Source organism: Lipophrys pholis (genome assembly GCF_963383615.2).
Source record: "Lipophrys pholis genome assembly, chromosome: 2".
NCBI lineage: Eukaryota > Metazoa > Chordata > Actinopteri > Blenniiformes > Blenniidae > Lipophrys > Lipophrys pholis.
Genome location: NC_137636.1, coordinates 37,683,489 through 37,703,267, shown reverse-complemented (window position 1 = coordinate 37,703,267; position 19,779 = coordinate 37,683,489). Strand labels below are relative to the sequence as shown.

Genomic DNA, 19,779 nt, shown 5'->3' with positions numbered 1-19,779 from the left:
AACGTCAGAGACGTGCATTAACACTCTGCAAATTCAAAATGACAGAATTTAAATATGAAAGAAAAGCGGGATTAATTTACAAAAAAGGATTATTATGATTAGGGTTTGACTGATCAATTTACTGATTATAGCCATTAAAGAATAATTGGCCAAAAGACCAATGATGAATGACACTGTGGTGGAAAAGATCAAGACCAACACAAAGAATGAAGAAACTTTCCCACTGAGGGCCGTCAGAAAGGGCCCCAATGACTCGGATATGCTACTCAAAGTTTCCTGATGGAACGTTTCCGTTGTACCGTTCACACACAATGAACAGGACTATCAGTGAGTATGTGAGGCAGCTGGGGCACCAACTGGAGCAGTTACTTGCACTGTACAGTACCAAAATTCCCCTGGAGGCACTCTGAGGCAACCTTTTAAAAGCGAGCGGCGTGTTTGACCCAGCCTGTCCCAGAACTCAACTGGGTAAACACAAAAGGTGTTCGTGTAAAAAAACTAAAACCTTAAGTTAGCAGCTATAATTCTGAAAAAGTCCATGTAGTAGAAACTCTTGGTCACAATCTGTCCGTGAGGGACTGATAGAAAAGTTTTCTATCCCAGATGCAATCATAACGTACTTCAATCGAATGTTTTCTCTGAAAGTCAATTTTAAAAAAATCTAAAACTTTTTGGGGATTTAGTTTTCTGAGGAAAAGTCCTCATAACGCAGCTCAAGTCTTTTATTTTTATTTTTTATTATCCCTAATCAAATACCATTGCACTCCTCATTCAAGGGTCATTTCCTGAATCCAGCACAATCATCCCCCTGAGGTTATAAAAATATAAAAATATAGATGTGAACAGTTTGTTTTCTTTTTCTACAGGTCGCTCGTTTGAACGTCTTGAATAGTGTTGCCGTGGTGAGATGGGGGGAAAAAAGCCGTCTGAAAAGAGAATACTGAGGGAAACAGCATTAACGGCGTCTCCATCGGCTCGGAGTCCTCGCTCTTAAATCCATTCTCAGGAGTATTCAGTTTTGCAGGAAAAGCTAAATAAAAACAAAAAGTGATGGAGCGTTGGATCCAAAATTCAAACTCTCCCAGTTGAAGAATATTTTTTTTGGACATTTTTATTTTTTTCTGTTTATGCTGAAGGAATTTGCTGACTCAGATTTCATCTGAATCGAGCGTGCTGCTGTTATCTGCTGTTCTTCGACTTGCGGAGCCGGATGAAGAAGGTTGCGACAGACTTCAGGGCCACGACCTTGCCCTGATACTCGGCGGCGTCTTTGCTGGCCTCCCACTTGAAGAAGGCCTCTTCTGTGACGACGTCCTCGTCGTAGAGACAATGGAATAATATCCGCAGCAGGTCTGAAACGCCAGGAGAGACACCTCCGAGGTTACATGTTGTAGAGACGGTCTAATCGTAATGCAACAACGTGGAAACATCGAAACACAGCTTGAATTCAGCTGCTGTGACGTTGTGATGGAACTCATCTGGAATATATTTGCGAGAAACAGTCAGCTGCTGTTCCCATGTGGAGCGAATCACAGTAAAGATTACTTTACCATCACTCAGTCGATCACTGATACAAACATTTAAAAAGATATCGACAAAACAAAGAAACTTCAAAGTACGTCATGTATGATTTTAGAAACTCTTCAGAAATATTGTCGAATTAGTGAGTCTAATATCTGTCTCGTCTTTAGTCAAATAGCTTAAATGACATTCATTTGGTTTCCTAAATTACAGGGGAAAAAACAACCCATTTTATTGGATCGTTCCTCACTGCACCCGAGAAAGTTCATTTCAGGTCAGAGCAAACCGTCTGGAGACAGTAGCAACAGATGTGATGATGAAACGGATGCAAATGTGTTGTTTGGCCCAGCGACTGGGAAATTTGGGTTTGAATAACTGCTGAAATCGACGCTTCGATCCCACTCAGTAATTCAAGTCTTTGAAATCACCTCAAACTCTAACATGTAGCCGCGAGCAACACTGGCTAAGCCAACATGAACTTTATTCCCAGTCTAATACTGAGTTTAGACGACATCAGTTTAAGGTGAAAATGCATCATGTTTTCCTTTCATAAAAGTTTCACCTTTACATGACAACATTTTGAAAACCATGTCTGTTCACACAGAAAGGACAGAAATAGTGAAATGTGTTCTGCTTACTGGCACGCGACTTCAGCTCCACCATGAGGGCCTGCAGGGCGAAGAGAGCCTGCAGCTCCTTCTGCTCGTCCTGCAGGTATCTCCTCAGCAGTCCGGCTCTTCGCACCATCATAGACGTGTCCAGCTTGTACGGCTTCTTGCCTGCCAGGGAAGAGTTTGTTCTCTGAGATCAGTAGGAGGGAATTTTTCTAAATCAAAATCATCTTGGTGGGGAGGTGACTCACAGGTGATGGCGGCCTGGCAGACGCAGGTCATCAGCACTCTGACGAACATGTTGGAGGTCTGCTGCTCATGCAGGTTGGCCTGCACACACGCACACACACACACACACACACACACACACACACACACACACACACACACACACACACACACACACACACACACACACACACACACACACACACACACACACACACACACACACACACACACACACACACACACACAGTTCTTCGTTAGGTTTTTTTGTTTTGTTTTGCTTGAGTTGCTCTGTTATGTTTGTTGTTTCTTTGTGTTATTTAATTTTGTGTTTTGTTGCATGTCCAAACTAAACTAAACTAAACTAAACTAAACTAAACTAAACTAAACTAAACTGAAACCAAACTAAACTAAACTAAACAGTCCGTGAATGTTCCTAATTCAGCATTTAGTTGTTTAGAACTCATCATTCAGTGGTGTTTTCAGTGGCTCTGGCTCTTCAGAGGTGATAGAATTTATACACAGAAAACTGCAAAGTTTAGGTTTGCAGTTGAGGTCAGGAGCCATTTTATATATCTGATTTCAATAAAGTCTGATCAACTCAAACCGATCAAAATGTGGGCACCAACTATTGACTAAGGTAACATCAGTAGAGTTTGAAGAGCAAATCCGTCATCGGACTGTTAATTAAGTTTAGAGACTCCATTGAACAGCACATGAGAGAGCATGACAAGCTAACGAATGCTTTAGAAAAGTGGATAACTCCGGGAATACTCGTGATCTAAATCGCACTGAAACGAACCTCCACCCAGTCGATGATCTTCAGGTTGTCGGTCTTGTCCTGGAGGAGTGTCTCCAGCTGTTCTCTCAGCTCTGCGGCGCTCAGCTCCTTCGCTGGACTCTTCTCCGACTCGTCGCACAGCGTGAATTCCACCTTCTGCACAAACAGAGCAGCAGCAGCACCATCACTTTTAGATCGATTTCTGGACCCTGAGGAAACTTGTTGTGCTATAATGAACTGGATAAAACATTCACGCCCTGGTAGTAGCAAATAATGAGTTTGATTTGGGAGATGATGTGACTTTTAACCAGAGATTTGTTCAAAGTATTTTAACTGCTGCCATCTCATTGTGTCAAAGAAGGTTTCAGATGACACTTTTGTCAAAGAAATTTCAGGTTGAATAAATGTCAACATTATAAGAATGCACTCATACTTAACCGGGTAAATATAAAGTGAAAAACGCGGCGCTGTGAGTTATTTTGCTATAATTTGATGAGGTCAAAGTGAGCTGGCAGTGAAATGAGTCCGAGACTCCGGCAGTAACATCCAAACACTTTCTACTCACCTGTTCCTTCACAAACGTGCTGACGTCAACGTCCTCCGGGAGGAAGTCTTTCCACTGGAGGCCCGCCTCTCTCCACACAGTCCCCGCCTTTTCATGGCTCTGTTTGGCGAGACAAAGGGATGACTGAAGGGACTGTACATCATGAACAGGTTCAATTCTCCTTGGAACATCAGATTATCATTTCTAAAAGCAGCGCTCACCATTCCTTTGCAGAGTACATTGAGGATGTGGGCCAGCAGGACTCCGGCTTTGCCCAGAGGGATTAAAGGCTTTGAAATCTCCCTGCAGACCAAAGAGCTCACATGAGTTCAACCCCAAACCAACCTAAAAGTCTCCTTCAAACCTGCGTGTGCATGTGTGTGTGTGTGTGTGTGTTTTACTGCACTGTGAGGACCTGACCTGAATAGATCACCCATTGGGATGCCCCCCTCTTGCAGCATGGGCGTGGTCTGCTCTGCAAGGTAGAGCCAGAATTGGGGGATGTCTATGGCCATGTCTTCAGCCACCTCCAGGATCACCTGAAGCCTGAACACAGAAACAAGAAGAAGCCTTAGTCTGTAGAATTACTCTGCATGTAAGTACACGTTTGTGAAACCAAAAACTCATTAACAATACCGGAATAAAATGTGAAATGTATAGGAATATATTAGAAATGTTAGTGATGTAATTGAACTTTGCTGTTGCAGTGCTAATGTTCAGATCACAAACACAGACCTGAAATGTAAATTCAGCTGCCTTCAAAATGAAGATGTAAATATACAGACATGTCAGGCGGCAGTGTTGTGATCCAAATTCTCAGTAGTTCCAGAGAAGACGTGTGTGTGTGTGAAATAGGAGGTGGAGCCGGGGCTCTGCACTGACCCTTTGTAGTACTGCTCTGTGGGCAGGATGCCGGTCTTGAGGAGCTGGTGCAGCAGCAGGCCCATGCGCTCCCGGGCGATGGCCCTGCGCTCCAGAGTCAACTCCAGCCCCTCCCGTACAAACACGAAGAGCAGCTCCGTGCTGTTCAGCTCCTGAACGCACTGCAGAGCCTCCTGTTAAGGGAACCACACCAAAACACACGGTCATGAAGCATCAACCATCTGTACACAGTGTCTCAGTTCTGGGAGTGATTACGCGGCTCAGACAACAGACAGCGGCTGGTTTAGAGGTGGTTTGAGGCCATCGTGTACCTTCATGTCGTTGAGGTGGAGGTACTCGTCGATGATGGCTTTGGACTTCTTCACCAACGCCTCTTCGGACAAGGCCGGCTTGGTGGGGGTGGGGGTGGTGGGAGTCGGGGTGGGAGTGGGTGTGGGGGGAGGTGGAGGCGTGGATGGCGTCTCCCGCTTCACTGTTCAAACAGAAAGAAAACAAACGTTCAGTGGAAATTAAAAGAAGGACATGGCCGGCAACAAACTCATTTCTGTTACAAATTACTGATTGGGACTGAACTAGATTCTGTGTTTTGTGGGTTTTACTTTGTCTTTAATTGTGACTTTGCACTTTGCACACACTCAACTTTCCTGAAATGCTGCAACTGCGCATGCAAACTACAGCCGTAGTAAGTAGTTCTTCTACACTTGAACGAGTAGATTGACAAGAACTACAATTGCAACTTGGATTTTCTGTGTACTCGCCATCGTTAATATCAAAATAAATACTATCTTGTGTGGGATATTTTGCTTCAGTGGATACTCACTTATACTAAGAAACTAGACATGAATAATTCAGATTTCTCTCTGCTCTTCACCTACCATTCTCTTTGCTCCTGGCCCACTCTCCGCGGCCACGGTCGTCGGTCATTCTCGCCACCCGGTGGGTGGGATTGGCCGCACCGCGCTCCTCTCTCTCACGGTTCCGCTCCGCATTCCTCCGGCTGAAATTGGAGTTGGTGACCTTGAGCCGGTTTCCGTCCCAGCCAACCTGTCGCTCAGCGCGCTCGCCTCGGTCACAGTGCTGATTCCAGCTGTTTCTGGAGTCAAAACAGCAGCAGCGCGGGGTTAGAAAGGAAAATCATTTAAAAAACAAGGACTGTGTTGGTTCGGTTGGTGTCAACGGGAGTTGGCTGTCGCTCACCTCTGAGGAACTGTTCTGTCTGAGTGCATCCAAGAACTCTGCGAGGTCGGCGACTGCTGCAAGGCTGAGAATCGGTTCTGAGTGCTGGTGGCTTGACGGCTGCCTGAATCAGAGACTGAGGGGGAAAAAACATTATGACAAGATGAGTTTCACACAATCACATTTAGATTTTGTGAAGAAAATCATGAGAGGAGAACAGCCTAGCAGAATCTGCTGGTTTGGCACTGGTGCCACCGCTGCTGCCCTTACCCCAGCTACCCCACGTACCTTTACCTCCGGAGACCAGCAGCTGATTATTGGAGTCAAGATGTGGAGCCTAAAAACAAAAGACGGTTCTTACATTTTTAAGATTTGATGCTGTGATCAACAATAGACCCAGTTAGAAACTGTATTCCTCTCCTACCTTGGTGGTTTTGCTAGGGCGATCGGCATTGATGGGTCGGTTCCTGGAGATGGGCACTCTGTTCCAGCTTTTGTCCTGGGTAGAGTAACCCCGGTCCTGGTTGTACGGACCTCTGCGACCTCCAGGTTGCAGGGGTCCTTCGTCCTGGGAAGAGTAACCCTGGTCCTGGTTGTACGGACCCCTACGACCTCCAGGTCCTCCCTGGCCCATCCAGCCAGGTCCTCTACCATGCTCCATGTTGGACATGAAGGCCTGCTGGACCATCATCTGCTCCCTGTGGTCCTCCAGCTCAGCCTCTTTGTGGATCTGGTCGATTGTTTTTGGACCCTGGTCGGCTCTCCGGGGAACCCAGTTGTTCTGAGGTGGGGTGGAGAAGGTGAGCAATGAGATCACAACAAGAAAACATAAAATCCAGATAACAAGAAAATGCAGAATTGCCTTGCCTTTTGATGTTTGGATATTAAGATTTAAAGTTTTATCGATATTATTAATATTAGTACTCCTATTTGTACTCCTATATTAGTACTCCTGTTTGATTTTCACTTTCTTTGTTTTCATAAAAAAATCTAAAATGTATTTTAATATTGGTAAAATGAAACAAATAATGCAGTAGTACGGAGTAAGTCAATATATTACAAAGTACATTGAAAGGGTGGGTGTTAAATTGCTTTTCAAGGAAATCTAGTTTATAAAAAAACCAAAACACAGTTATCTGAACAATATGGATTGTCAATGGATATGTGAAATTTTGCTGACGATTTCAGTGTCTCATATTCATCAAACAGCCTCACAGTTCAAGCAAATCAAAAGAAAATGATCTGATATTATCAAGAACTGCCGGGTCAACCATTTTCAGCATCCGGCACCAAAAGGGAATCATCCAGAACTTTGGGGTTTTTTTCCCGGTCTGTGAACTGGCAGGCTTTTTCAGATCAACACCTTTTGGTCCTAAAGTCTACACAATGACACTTGAAAAGTCCCGTAAAGTAAGATGCTTCTGTTTGTCAGTGGATTTACCTGCCGCAGCTCCAGAACATCTTGCAGCATGAAGAAGATCCTGGACGAGGTCTTCTTCTCCTTGATAACCTTCTCCATGTGGTGGAAATACTGGTCCATACGAGGCTGAAAATATCACATGAAGGATGTCAGAATCACTCAGTACAAAGTCTGTGAAAGCATGAAAGACGTGTTTCTGAAAAAGGTTAACTGTGGAGCAGTTGTTTGGCACAAACCCTGCAGTACAAATAAGGTCCGATTACCAAGTGAAAAAGACTGGATACTGAGGATGATCAGAATTCCAATGTGAAAGGGGAAAATAACAGTTTTAGAGCTCTGGACTCAGCACACATCCGTGACCATCCTCCATAGTCCCAAATAATCCACTTCATTAATCGGTGAGTTTGTAAAAACATGCATAAGGCAACAACTATAAGAGTGGTTTTCAGGACATTTCAATGTATTTTGCACCAGAAAGTTTCAATAAAATTGGCTTTATGTTGATATTGTAGTTATTTTTGGTAAGAATTGTTTGGTTTTGTGAAAATAACGTCATTTTCATCCCGTATACTCTGTACTACAACAAAGAAAAACTTCAAAGTTTTAATTCTAAGATTATTGTGGTACTATTTTACTAGTCTATTGTCTCTATGTTTAACACCCCTGCTCTAGATGGTGATCCAAAAAACCCCTAAAAAACAAGTTAGAGCTGCACAATATCAACATGTGCAATATACACATTACAGCGTTGACATCCCACTATGGAGTTTACCAGTCCTCCAGGGTATTGTCTACATGGGGACTGTGACTGTGCAAGCGTGACGTACTTTGGCCTTCTTGTTGTCGAGGTCTTTCCCGACAGTGGACAGCAGTCTACAGAGGCACTCCAGGGATTCCTCGTCATGGTTTTTCAGCAGCTTCACAACACAGTCGTGCATGATGCCCTCTGTGAGCATCTGGACCTTGAACAGCTCGCCGATGAACTTCATGTTTCCCAGCGAGCGTCTCCGGGCCTTGTCTTTAGCGTCTGTCAGTGCCTTACGGAGCAGCTGCTTCTCTTCATCCTGCCGGGGGAAATTACACAAGAAAGAGGGAGGATGAGAAACGCTGCTGGAGGTTTACAAGTCCAACATCACAACCTGGATCTGTAACCTGAGTAAAAATGTGTTTTCTGAACTCACAAGTTTAAATAATTGTACTTTCATGTCATCGTACAGGATTCAACATTTTATGACTCAGAACTTTACCCCTGAAGCAGCTTCCAGCTCTTTCTGCTTCTTCTCAATGATCTCAATATCATCCTTGTCCTCCTGGAACTCCTTCTGGCATCTGTTCAGTAGCAGCGTGCGGAAATTCACATTGGCTCCCGACTTATCCGCGGCTTTGACTTTAAGCTGGAACGAGCAGAGAAAACGTATGTGAGAAACTAAAAAGACAAAAAAGGGAGCAAAGTTTATTTGGGTCAAAGAAACTCCTCAGGTCCTCATCCCATCACTTCCATCAGTGGCACAGACACGTGGCTCTAACTCGAGGCCATCACTGGAGCCCAACTACACCGTATAAGATACTCAATTAATTAATGCCAAGTGTCAAACTCAACACTGATTTGATCCAAAATATTGAATTTCAATCTGATGAACCATATCTGTGATGGCTAAGGCGTCCCTCACCCCGGTAAGGCCGTGGCACATGTTGGCGTAGGCCTCCGAGAAGCTTGGCTCTGAGATGGCCTTCTCAAAGATGAGGTCGATGACTCCGTTCAATCTCTCCTCGGTGTCAATGGTGAGCGCCGTCATCCTTTTCATCAAGTTTTGGAACATCTGCGGGGTCAGCTTGTTAAGGATACTGCAGACCTGTCTGAACATTTCCTGGGTCTTCAGATTCTCCGGGTCCATGTCCACCACCACCGCCGTCGCCACATGTTTGTGCGTTATCCCCTTTACATTGCAGGGCTTCCAGGCCTTCTCTGCCTTGTTGAGCTCAATGTCGTTATTGAGGGACAAACTGATTATGATCTTTCTCGTCTGGGGAACGTCTGGCTGGATGTTCTCTGCATCCAGCTTGTCCTCCTTGTCCTCCTTGGTCAGCTCTGCCTCCTCTGGGGTAGGAGGAGAGGCGGAAGGACACTGAGGCTCCGGGGCTAGGGGGGGCTCAGGCTCTTGTGGGACCACCACCTGCTCCTAGGCCAGGAAACAATGTTGGAAATGCAAGTTAACACAAATATCATCTGAGGAACCAACATTTTGAATCTTCGCTGTGATGCCAATACTGATACTTCATGTTTTCCAAAACAAGGGATAAAAATATTGACATTAGTCCTTCTATGATGTCCGTGTCTGATGTATGTGGTGTTTGCACCTTATCTAGGATGACATCACTGATGGCCGGCAGACTCAGAAGAATCTCGCTGTCGTATTTCTTCGTCTCCTCTGGGTCGACGGTGGTGGACGTCTGAGGGGATTCTGGCTGGATGTTCTCTGCATCCAGCTTGTCCTCCTTGTCTTCCTTGTCCTCCTTGGTCAGCTCTGCCTCCTCTGGGGCAGGAGGAGAGGCGGCAGGGCACTGAGGCTCCGGGGCTGGGGCGGGCTCAGGCTCTTGTGGGACCACCACCTGCTCCTAGGCCAGGAAACAATGTTGGAAATGCACGTTAACACAAATATCATCTGAGGAACCACATTTTAAATCTTCACTGTGATGCCAATACTGATACTTCATGTTTTTCGAAACAAGGGAGAAATATGTTAACATTAGTCCTTATCTGGTGAAATAGTTCTTCTTAACTTGAGCTTTTTCACTGTGAGTACACAGATATGATTCAGGTCTTATAAAGTGTGTGGGCTGTATTTGAACCATTCTCGCTGTGAGGCAAGAGACAACCGTTTACCACGGTCGTGGTGTGCACGCGCAGGAGCAGTGTTTGAGAAAAGTTTTCCTCCGTTTCACTCTGAGCAGAGTTGTCATGTAAACGGACACACAAAATGCTCCAAACGTTTTCTGTTTTCACCTGAAAACAGTGCTGTGTAAATGGACCTTGATCTCTAGAACCCTGCAAAGGGGATCCGGGTCCCTACAATTGAAAAAAAAAAATGCTTTGGAAGATTCATAATCTATATGAGCTTACTTTGACCCTCAATGATGAGTCGACAGTTGAAGAAACTACTGTATTGCAATGAAAGATCAAAGAGGACCTCAAACATTTCAACGTCTTTGTCTGTAAAACCATCAACATCTATATATATATATATATATATATATATATATATATATATATATATATATATATATATATATATATATATATATATCTATAGAACTATTTACGATGGCCGTGGTGCAGTAGCAGTCTTTCAGAAAATTTCGTTTTCCCCATTTCCATAGAGACGGAGCGTTTTCAAAAACATATTCAAATAATGTAATTTGTGTAAGCTTGAAGAAGCAAAATCACCACAAAACTCTTACCTGTCCCGGCATGAAGTAGGTGGGTCCCAGTTGTAAGATGACGAAGGGTAACTGCTGGGCGATCATCACCATTTGAGATCCAGCACCTGCCTGGTCGACGTGGGTGGATGTCTCCGGCTGGGGACCGCTGCTGGGTGGGACACCCTGTGTCCCGCTGCTGGGTGGAACACCCTGCGGGTTGTTGCTGGGTGGGACACCCAATGGAACACCCAGTGAAAAACCCAGCGGAGCACCCAGTGGTAAGATGGCGAAGGGTAACTGTTGAGGGATTTGAGATCCAGGGCCTGCCTGGTCGGTGTGGGTGGATGTCTCCGGCTGGGGGCCGTGGTTGGGTGGGACACCCTGTGGCCCGCTGCTGGTTGGAACACCCTGCGGGTTGCTGCTGGGTGGAGCACCCAGTAGCGGAACACCCAGCAGAACACCCAGCGGAGCAACCAGTGGTAAGGTGGCGAAGGGTAACGGTTGAGGGATTTGAGATCCAGGGCCTGCCTGGTCGACATGGGTGGATGTCTCCGGCTGGGGACCTCTGCTGGGTGTGACACCCTGTGGCCCGCTGCTGGTTGGAACACCCTGCGGGTTGCTGCTGGGTGGAGCACCCAGTAGCGGAACACCCAGCGGAACACCCAGCGCAACACCCAGTGGTAAGATGGCGAAGGGTAACTGTTGAAGGATTTGAGATCCAGGGCCTGCCTGGTCGACCTGGGTGGATGTCTCCGGCTGGGGACCGTGGTTGGGTGGGACACCCTGTGGCCCGCTGCTCGGAGGCAGATGGGCCTGGTTGTAGAATGGCTGCGAGGAAGGAAGTCAAAGAGAGAAAATACAAGAGGGTTAAAAAGGACAAAACAAAATGGAAACAAGGAAATTACCTGGACCTACCTGCTGGGGCTGTTGTGTTGGGTTCATTTTCAGTGACATCAGTGGAAAAAAAAACATAACAGGAACTGTGGACTCCACAAAATATTAACAACTAGGGCTATTCCTCCTGTTTATACTTTGAAAGACCACAAGATTATTGATGTCCAAGCAAAAGCAAAATGGCAGTGTAGAACAGTGTCTCTGAGTCAATCACGAGCAAATAACCTCCAAAAATATGAAAGCACCTGAAACGCAATGTGTAGTGACACGAACTGAGCCGAAATGAGTTACACTCTCAGTATCTTCCCAACTTGCTTTGATGTTGCTTTGTTCTCCTTGCTTTGTTCTCCTTCCTTTGTTCTCCTTGCTTTGGTGTCAATTTGATGATGTTTCTTTGACTTTGATCTTCAGAGGTGCCTCTTCCATCCGCTTTGCAAGGGACATTTCTTCGTAGTTTTTTGGGATTTATTCAGAAACGGTTAAAGATACAAAAAGCATACAACACAGCATTCATCTCATGGCAAAAGGCTGCACGTTTTGTTCTTTGAACTGTTCAAATCGGTTAAAGATTGCAGGAGATATAGCACGGTGGCAGAATGATAGTAAATATAATATAAATGAATAAAATATCAATATTGTGTAGAGTGGGTGGAATTCTGTCTTTTTTTTGCACCTAAAAATTTTTCTGACTACACAGACAGAGATGTTCGGAAAAAAAGTCGGACCTGAGGAGGAGGACTGGAGACTTGGTTTTAAAGACTGCACAGATTTGACTCATAGATGCCAATTTGCTTCAGTGTCAGACTTCAACAGAGCGAAAACTTCATTTGAAACAATAGTTGTATGCTCTGCTCCACTCTCCACTTGCAGGATACCCTGTGGTGGAACTGTGTTTGCGATGCACTGCACTTTGGGAGCTGGAACTGCGTGTAATATAAATGGCACACATTCTTATGCTGATTCCGTGGGTCTAAATTCCGCACGTCAAGCCTTAATCGAGAATTATTAAAGGAGCAGTGTTGTGTTTCCAGGCAGATTAGGTGCAGCTGTGTCTATTGCCACGGAGCTGGCACCTGACACTGACACAGCACCTGACACTGAAGAGCAGGGGCCTCATCTATAAAACGTTGTGTGGGACTCCTACTAAAAATGTACGTGCGACCAAAGCTGAAAATGACATGTGCCCCAAAAAATTTGGATGGGTAAAACTGCGTACGCACACCTGCACGCACTTTCCTTTTATAGATCCCAATCCACCTGGAAGGTAGCGCAATTCACATCTCGCCGTCAACACGCCCACTTTCTACCATAAATGGTCAATGCAAAGTGCCTCGTCAATATTTTTGCATCACAACCAGCCTGTTGATCGCCGGCATTTAACTATAAATCTTGATTGAAAAGATGAAGAAAAGGAATTTCACGGAGAGTGAAATAGTCATGGTGGAGGCGGAGGTCAGGAAAATGATCTTATTTGGTGGTCAGAGTCGTGGCTTCACTAATAAAAGAAAAAAACAAATCATCCACTGTAAATAGAGTGAGAACCACGGAGAGATCTGTGGCTGTAGGGGTGGAGAAGAAGAATCTAATCTGAAGGTGGAGGCCAGAGGACAGAGACATCATGGGATCCAGCACCCGAGCACACCGCTGGACACCAAAACAGCCCCCATCCCAGAGTGTGTGTCAGAGTGTCGGAGAGGGAAGGAGACATTTTGTTGGAGACCACAGCAGACCGCCGTGCGTAATGCTGCACTGTGGGTGTGGAGTGCACCGGTGCTGGAGACAGACAACCTCCTCGTCTCCGCTTCCAACTCCAGTGACTGGGGATAAAACACAAAGTCCACTGAGCACTTTTCACAAGTCTCTGTTCAAATATTTATTTTATACATTTAATAAACAGATAAAACTGTACTTTATCAAAGACTGCAAATTATTATTGATGGTGAGGTTGAACTTTTTTCTTTTAAATACTCTAGGTTGAACTGGACTATATCCACCATACACCACTGAAATATGATAGTCTGAGTGAATGAGTCAACAATACTAAGAACTAAAAGAATATTTCCAGCCAATGACGGTTTAAAATTAAAGGCTGGTAATATTGTGGTTTTACAGTTTAAAGAAGGTTGTTTTAAAGACGTCCTTAGGAGCTGATAAAAGTGCAGTCAGAGCAGTGTTTTGGTGTCCTGAGCAGAACTGTAAACATTTACACAATCGACAATGGAAACATAGTGACTTGAGATTTCAGCTTTTGAGGGCGAAATTGGTCAGTATTATAATTAAGATGATTTTGTGTACTTTCCCTGCTATTAATCAAAAGAACTGTTACACACCCAAAACATTCCAATTTCCCACAGAGATGCTCTAATCATCCTGAGCTCCTGCTCCCACTGTCACTGTGGCTTGGCCACAAATTGCACTGTCAGGATTACACCTGCTGCACAATATTGACTATAATATTGATATATATAACTATAACTATAATATACAATATTGAATTCAATTCTCAGAGAGTGGGAGATGATAATGTGACTGATTTATTAGATTTCCCATCAAAACACATCCCCTTTGAACCACCCATCAGACTTTATGCACTGATTTTCTGCTGTTGAAAGAACAAAACTGGACTTGGACATGTTATACAGTAGAATTAAAATAGGGCCCAGCAGGTTGTGTAACAGAAGCCAGCCATGAAAAGAAAGGACCATTCTGAAACTCTTAACGTTTAACCCATTTCACATTTTGTGAAAAACACCAACAATTAATTTTATGAAGAGAACATTTTCTAAAACGAAAAAACTAAAGTGATGCATTTTCACCTCTAATGTTGTTGTGTACATGAGGCCTAAATATCACTGCCTGTGGCAAAAGTGACACAAACCCATTAAAAGTGCACAGTCCTCAACTTAGTCTGGGCAATCAAAAACACTTTGTTTGTTGTCTTGTGCACTGAATAAATCATTTTCAGCTCTTCATTACAGTGAAAAGTCCCTTCTGGTAAATTAGAGGATGCTACCTGAAAGCGATGTAGAGGCCAAAGAACAGTTCATAGTTTTGAATACAGTTAACATGATTAAAATGTGTTAAAAAGATGCATAGTTTAAATTGAAAGTTCATATGATAGTTAAAAACGTTAAAAGCACACTAGAATTCATGTTTTTATATGATTTGGTGCATGTTGATGAAAGAGGGTACTGCCCCTTTAAGACCGCATACGTGCGTGAGGGGTGCTGTTGATTTCTGGAAAGGGGGAGACAGTGCTTGAGAGCTACAGGAGCAAACGGTTTTCTTACCTCTTCTTTTTGTCATTGTTAGTTCGTAATTTCAAGTGTTTTAGCCAGCTACATTCCTTTGTCAGTGAGTGGAATTATAACTTCGGAACTGAGTAATTAAACAGAGATTTTTAAATTTTTTCTTTAATACAACAACGTTTCTGGAGTGGACTTTTGTGAAGTGTGTAGCTGGGCTAGCTACTGACACTGCTTGTGGAATATAATTTCTAACTGACAGTTGACGAAGGAGTAAGCCATTGCAAATTCTCAAGTCATTTCAAGCCTCTACATTTAGTAAGAAAACCGTTGCTTTAGAAGAACATGAACTACAGCTTAAGGCTGAAAGAGAAGAGTTAGAGCTACAAGCTGGACTCGCCACAGCTGATGCGCAATTGGCTGTGTTAAGAAAATATGAAGGTTCAGAAGTGTCAGGCAGAACCAAAGGAAGTAGAGTGGATGTTTTAACGTCTACTTCAGTGAAGCAAGATGTCATTTGCAGTGAGAGTGGCGTGGCCAACAGTGGGAGTCAACAAAGCCACACAATAAGAAGAAATGCAGGCGGCAATGCTACACAAGATGCTGTATACTCAATGGATGACAGTCTAATTACGGTCATGCAACGCCAAAATGACATCACCGAAAGTCTAATAAAGCAACAGAAGCTCTCTGCATTACCACCACAGAATATTCCTGTTTTCAGGGGAGATCCAATAGAATATCGTCTCTTCATGAGAGCGTTTGAACATGGCGTAGAGAGTAAGACTGAAAATAACAAGGATCGTCTTTACTATTTAGAACAACACACAAATGGACAGCCTAATGACTTGGTGCGCAGTTGCTTTCACATGGACTCAGAACAGGGCTATCCTGAAGCAAAGAGACTTCTGAAAGAACGCTGTGGTGATAAATATAAGATATCCATGGCCTTCCTTGACAAAGCTTTAAACTGGCCCACCATGAAACCAGATGACACCAAAGCACTCGAATCATACGCCCTCTTTCTCACAAGCTGCAGTAATGCAATGTCAGACCTTGAGTACTTGGATGAGATGGAAAATGCTGCGAACATGCGCACGATCATCGCAAAGCTTCCTTACAGGCTGAGAGAGAGATTCAGGAGTGTCGCAATAGACATTCAGAAAAAGCAAGATCGCCGGACGAAGTTCAAAGATGTAGTAGTGTTCGTCAACACACAGGCTGAAATGGCATCACACCCTGTGTTCGGTGAAATCCCGGGACAAACAAAACGCCAAACAGACAGTAATACAGAAAGGTCAAGTGGAAAGAGAAATATCACAACACTGGCCACCGAAGTAAAAGCACAGAACGCTGAGAAAGGTGCTGCTGCTGAAAACAAGAAAACTCAGGAGAAGGGAACCAATGTGAACAAGGCCTTCAAGAAACCTTGCATCTTCTGTCATGGAGACCATATGATGGAACAATGTAAGAAAATTCAAAGAATGTTGCACAAGGAAAAATTGGAGTTCCTCAAGAGCAAAGGACTTTGCTTCAGCTGTTTTACAGCAGGACACATGAGTAAGGCCTGTGAAGAAAAGAAGAGCTGTCAGATTTGTTCAGCAACACACCCTACACTCCTACATATAAAACAGAAACCCAAAGACTCATCAAAGGAAGAGGCTTTAAAAGAGGAGCCGAAGGAGGAGTCTCTGAAGGAAGAGCAAACCGTGGTCAGCGGGTTCGTAGGCGCAGGGGACACAAGCACTCAGACTGGGGCCGGGGGCACAGATAGTATCCTCGCCATCGTTCCTGTCAAAGTAAAGGCAAAGAAAGGCAACAAGGTGCTGACTTGTTATGCATTCCTGGATCCAGGGAGTAACGCTTCCTTCTGCACTAACAAGCTGGCGAACGACCTTCACCTGCAAGGAAAAAAAGTAAACATCCTACTCACCACTATGGGAGAAGAAAAGACAGTATCCTGCAATGCCGTACCAGACTTAGAAGTGAGCAGCCTAGAAGGCAATGACTTAATCGAGCTCAAAGAGGTTTTTACACAAAGGGTTATCCCAGTGAGTAAAGAGAATATTCCAACTCAAGAAGACGTGGATAGAGGGCCACTAGGGGCGCATACCAAGATGGCAGCATAGAGCGGAGCTCCCAAGTCGATTAGGTGAATTATCCCCCAAAACTTAGAAAAAACTTGAAAAACACGAATATTTGATCAACGTGAAATGAGCGGGGGACGAGGAAAGAAAGGTTCAAGGAAGAAAACCATGTCCAATGACCCAGAAGAAAATGTGAGTGTCGAACAGCCTCATTTATTAATGGAGAGTCTCTGTGTTATTACAACAGAAATACGAAACTTGAAGAAAGAGCTGAAAGAGGACCTTACGAAATTCGGAGATGACTTCAAAGCAGAAGTCAGACGAGAATTCGCCGGGTTCAAAGAGGAAATTAATAAAAAAATTAAACGAAACGCCGAAGAAATTAAACAGCAGCGGAAGGATATTGACGAGATGCAGGAGCGGGTGATTGAGTTGGAAGAGTGGAGCGTGGAGGCGAAATGTGCAATCCTCACGTTATTACAACAACAAAAGAAACTACAGGAAAAGTTGACCGAGGTGGAGGGACACGGAAGACGCTGCAACTTGAGGATTTATAATGTCGCTGAAAGGGACGGTGAATCCGTGCCTGGGCTGGTTGACGCGCTCCTTCACCAGGAACTCGAGTTACCGGAAAGTTCCGAGTTACAAATTCAACGAGCGCACAGAAGCTTTGGCAAAAAACCACCAGCTGGGACGTCTCCGAGATCTATTGTGGTCAATTTCCTGAAATACGAGACAAAAGAGGATATTCTGGCCAAAGCATGGAAAAAGAATATTGAAATCGACGGGAGACGCATATTTTTTGATCACGATTATCCGACGGAGGTGATGAAGAAACGCAAATCATACACAGCGATTAAAAAGATCCTCCACGGAAAGAAGATCCGCTTCCAAACACCGCTGGACAAGATGAGGGTCCACTGGCCTGAAGGACCAAAGACATATAACAACGCCGAGGACGTGCTACAAGACATGAGGAAGCGAGGGATGGAGACACCTGAAAGACGTGATGGCGCGCCAAACACCGGAGCGCCGCTGGAGGAGCGCCATCTCGAGGAGCGCCATCTCGAGGAGCGCCATCTCGAGGAGCGCCGCTCGAGGAGCGCCATCTCGAGGAGCGCCATCTCGAGGAGCGCCATCTCGAGGAGCGCCGCTCGAGGAGCGCCTGCAGAAGGCGCTTCAATGGCGACGCGTCGGAGAGAAACGGGGTCAGAGCGGATCCGCTGCAGCATTAGAGGATCTGAGTCAGGACGCGGGAAACCGAGCAAAGGAAAGACTACAAGAGTTTAAAAGATAAAGCAGTGATATCTACCTGGTTAACAGAGAAAAGGTTTGGTTTCTTTTCTCTTGTTTGTGTTTTATTCACTGAACCTTTTGTGTTTTGGACAATAATCGACAGAGAGAGTTACTAAATTAATAACTGTTGGACTTATCTGGTGACATGGGAAGACCTACATCAGGTCTTCCCCCGAACACTAGGGGGGGCCCTTTTTTGTTTCCAGAAGGTTATCCCCCACTCCTACCAACGGGGAGATGGGGTCGGTGTTGTGAGCGGCCCCTGTTTGCTGTGGAGTTCTGGTTCTGTGTTTGACCTCTTTGTGTTCTCAGGGCTGTGTTTTTTGATATTGTATAAGGGGCTGATTACAGAATTGAAGGGAGAAATTATGAGATACAGAGAAGAAAATGATAATGGGGAAGTAGATCTGACAATTTTATGGGATGCCCCGAAGGCCGTGATGAGAGGGAAGCTGATATCATACACAGCTTTTGCCAAAAAAATCAGATTGGAGACGTATCAAAAGCAAATTGGTAAATTAAAAGAATTGGAACAGCAACATAAACAGTCAAAGGACTCAGAGGTATATACTCAGATTCAGGAAGTAAGGAAAGAAATAGATGATATATTGTTAGAAGAGGTGGAAAGGAAGTCAAGATTTTGTAAACAAACATACTATGAGGGAGGAGCAAGAGCCACAAAAAACATTGCCAGACGTATAAGGAAACAGCAAGCCTCAACAAACGTACATAAAATAAGGGATCCCATCACAAATATAACTCTATATAAACCGGAAGAAATAGAGAAGGCTTTTGAGGAATATTATAGTAAACTGTATTCACGGCGTGCTTCTGTAGGAGGAGAACATCTGACAGAGTTCTTAGAAGGATTGGATTTGTCATCTATAGGCGCAAAACAAAATAAGATGCTGACCTCAGAAATCACACTAAAAGAGATAGAAGAAGCAATTAGCCGGGCAAAACCGGGGAAATGACCTGGAGCAGATGGATTTGGGGCCTCATTTTATAAAACCTTCAAGGGGGAGTTAAGTCAATATTTATGTGACTCATTCAACTGTACCCTCAGGTCAGATAAGATCCCTCCCTCATGGAAGGAGACCATCATCTCCATAATCCCAAAGGAGGGCAAGGATAGAGAATGCTGCAGTAACTACAGACCCATATCACTCTTAAATGTGGATTATAAGCTGTACACCTCCATTATAGCCAAAAGATTAGAGACATTTATGCAGGACCTGATCGATGAAGACCAATGTGGGTTTATCAAAGAAAGGCAAACACAAGATAATATCAGAAGGGTTCTGCATATTGTGGATTATGTCCAAAGAAAGGGGGAAAATGCAATTTTGGTTAGTATTGATGCCGAAAAGGCTTTTGATAGTGTAGATTGGGAATTTTTATATACGGTACTGGCAAAATTTGGATTCAATGAACAATCAGTCAATTGTAATAAATCACTATATCAGCAGCCTAAAGCAAGGGTCAAAATAAATGGAAGCCTGAGAAAACAATTCAGATTAGAGAGGGGGACTAGACAGGGATGTAGTCTCTCTCACACTCTTTTTGCACTGTTTATGGAGCCACTGGCCCAGATGATCAGGCAGGAGGACGGAGTAGAAGGAGTGAGATTAGGAGGGGTAGAACTTAAAATAGGATTGTTTGCCGACGATATAT

General features: G+C 44.3%; 1 protein-coding gene across 1 annotated transcript; it reads right to left on the bottom strand.

Annotated features, from left to right (window-relative positions):
- Positions 1-1,179: 1,179 nt before the first annotated feature.
- Positions 1,180-17,874, bottom strand: LOC308106736 (eukaryotic translation initiation factor 4 gamma 1-like; the record flags this gene model as incomplete). The annotated part of the gene is given in 22 exon segments (XM_080458645.1): positions 1,180-1,352; positions 2,160-2,300; positions 2,384-2,462; positions 3,163-3,297; positions 3,707-3,805; positions 3,907-3,988; positions 4,106-4,231; positions 4,568-4,740; positions 4,879-5,039; positions 5,443-5,660; positions 5,765-5,879; positions 5,969-6,080; positions 6,168-6,524; positions 7,185-7,289; positions 7,991-8,227; positions 8,411-8,557; positions 8,834-9,190; positions 9,192-9,289; positions 9,542-9,779; positions 10,623-10,806; positions 10,911-11,411; positions 17,807-17,874. Coding segments are annotated over 22 exon segments (3,906 nt in total).
- Positions 17,875-19,779: the final 1,905 nt, after the last annotated feature.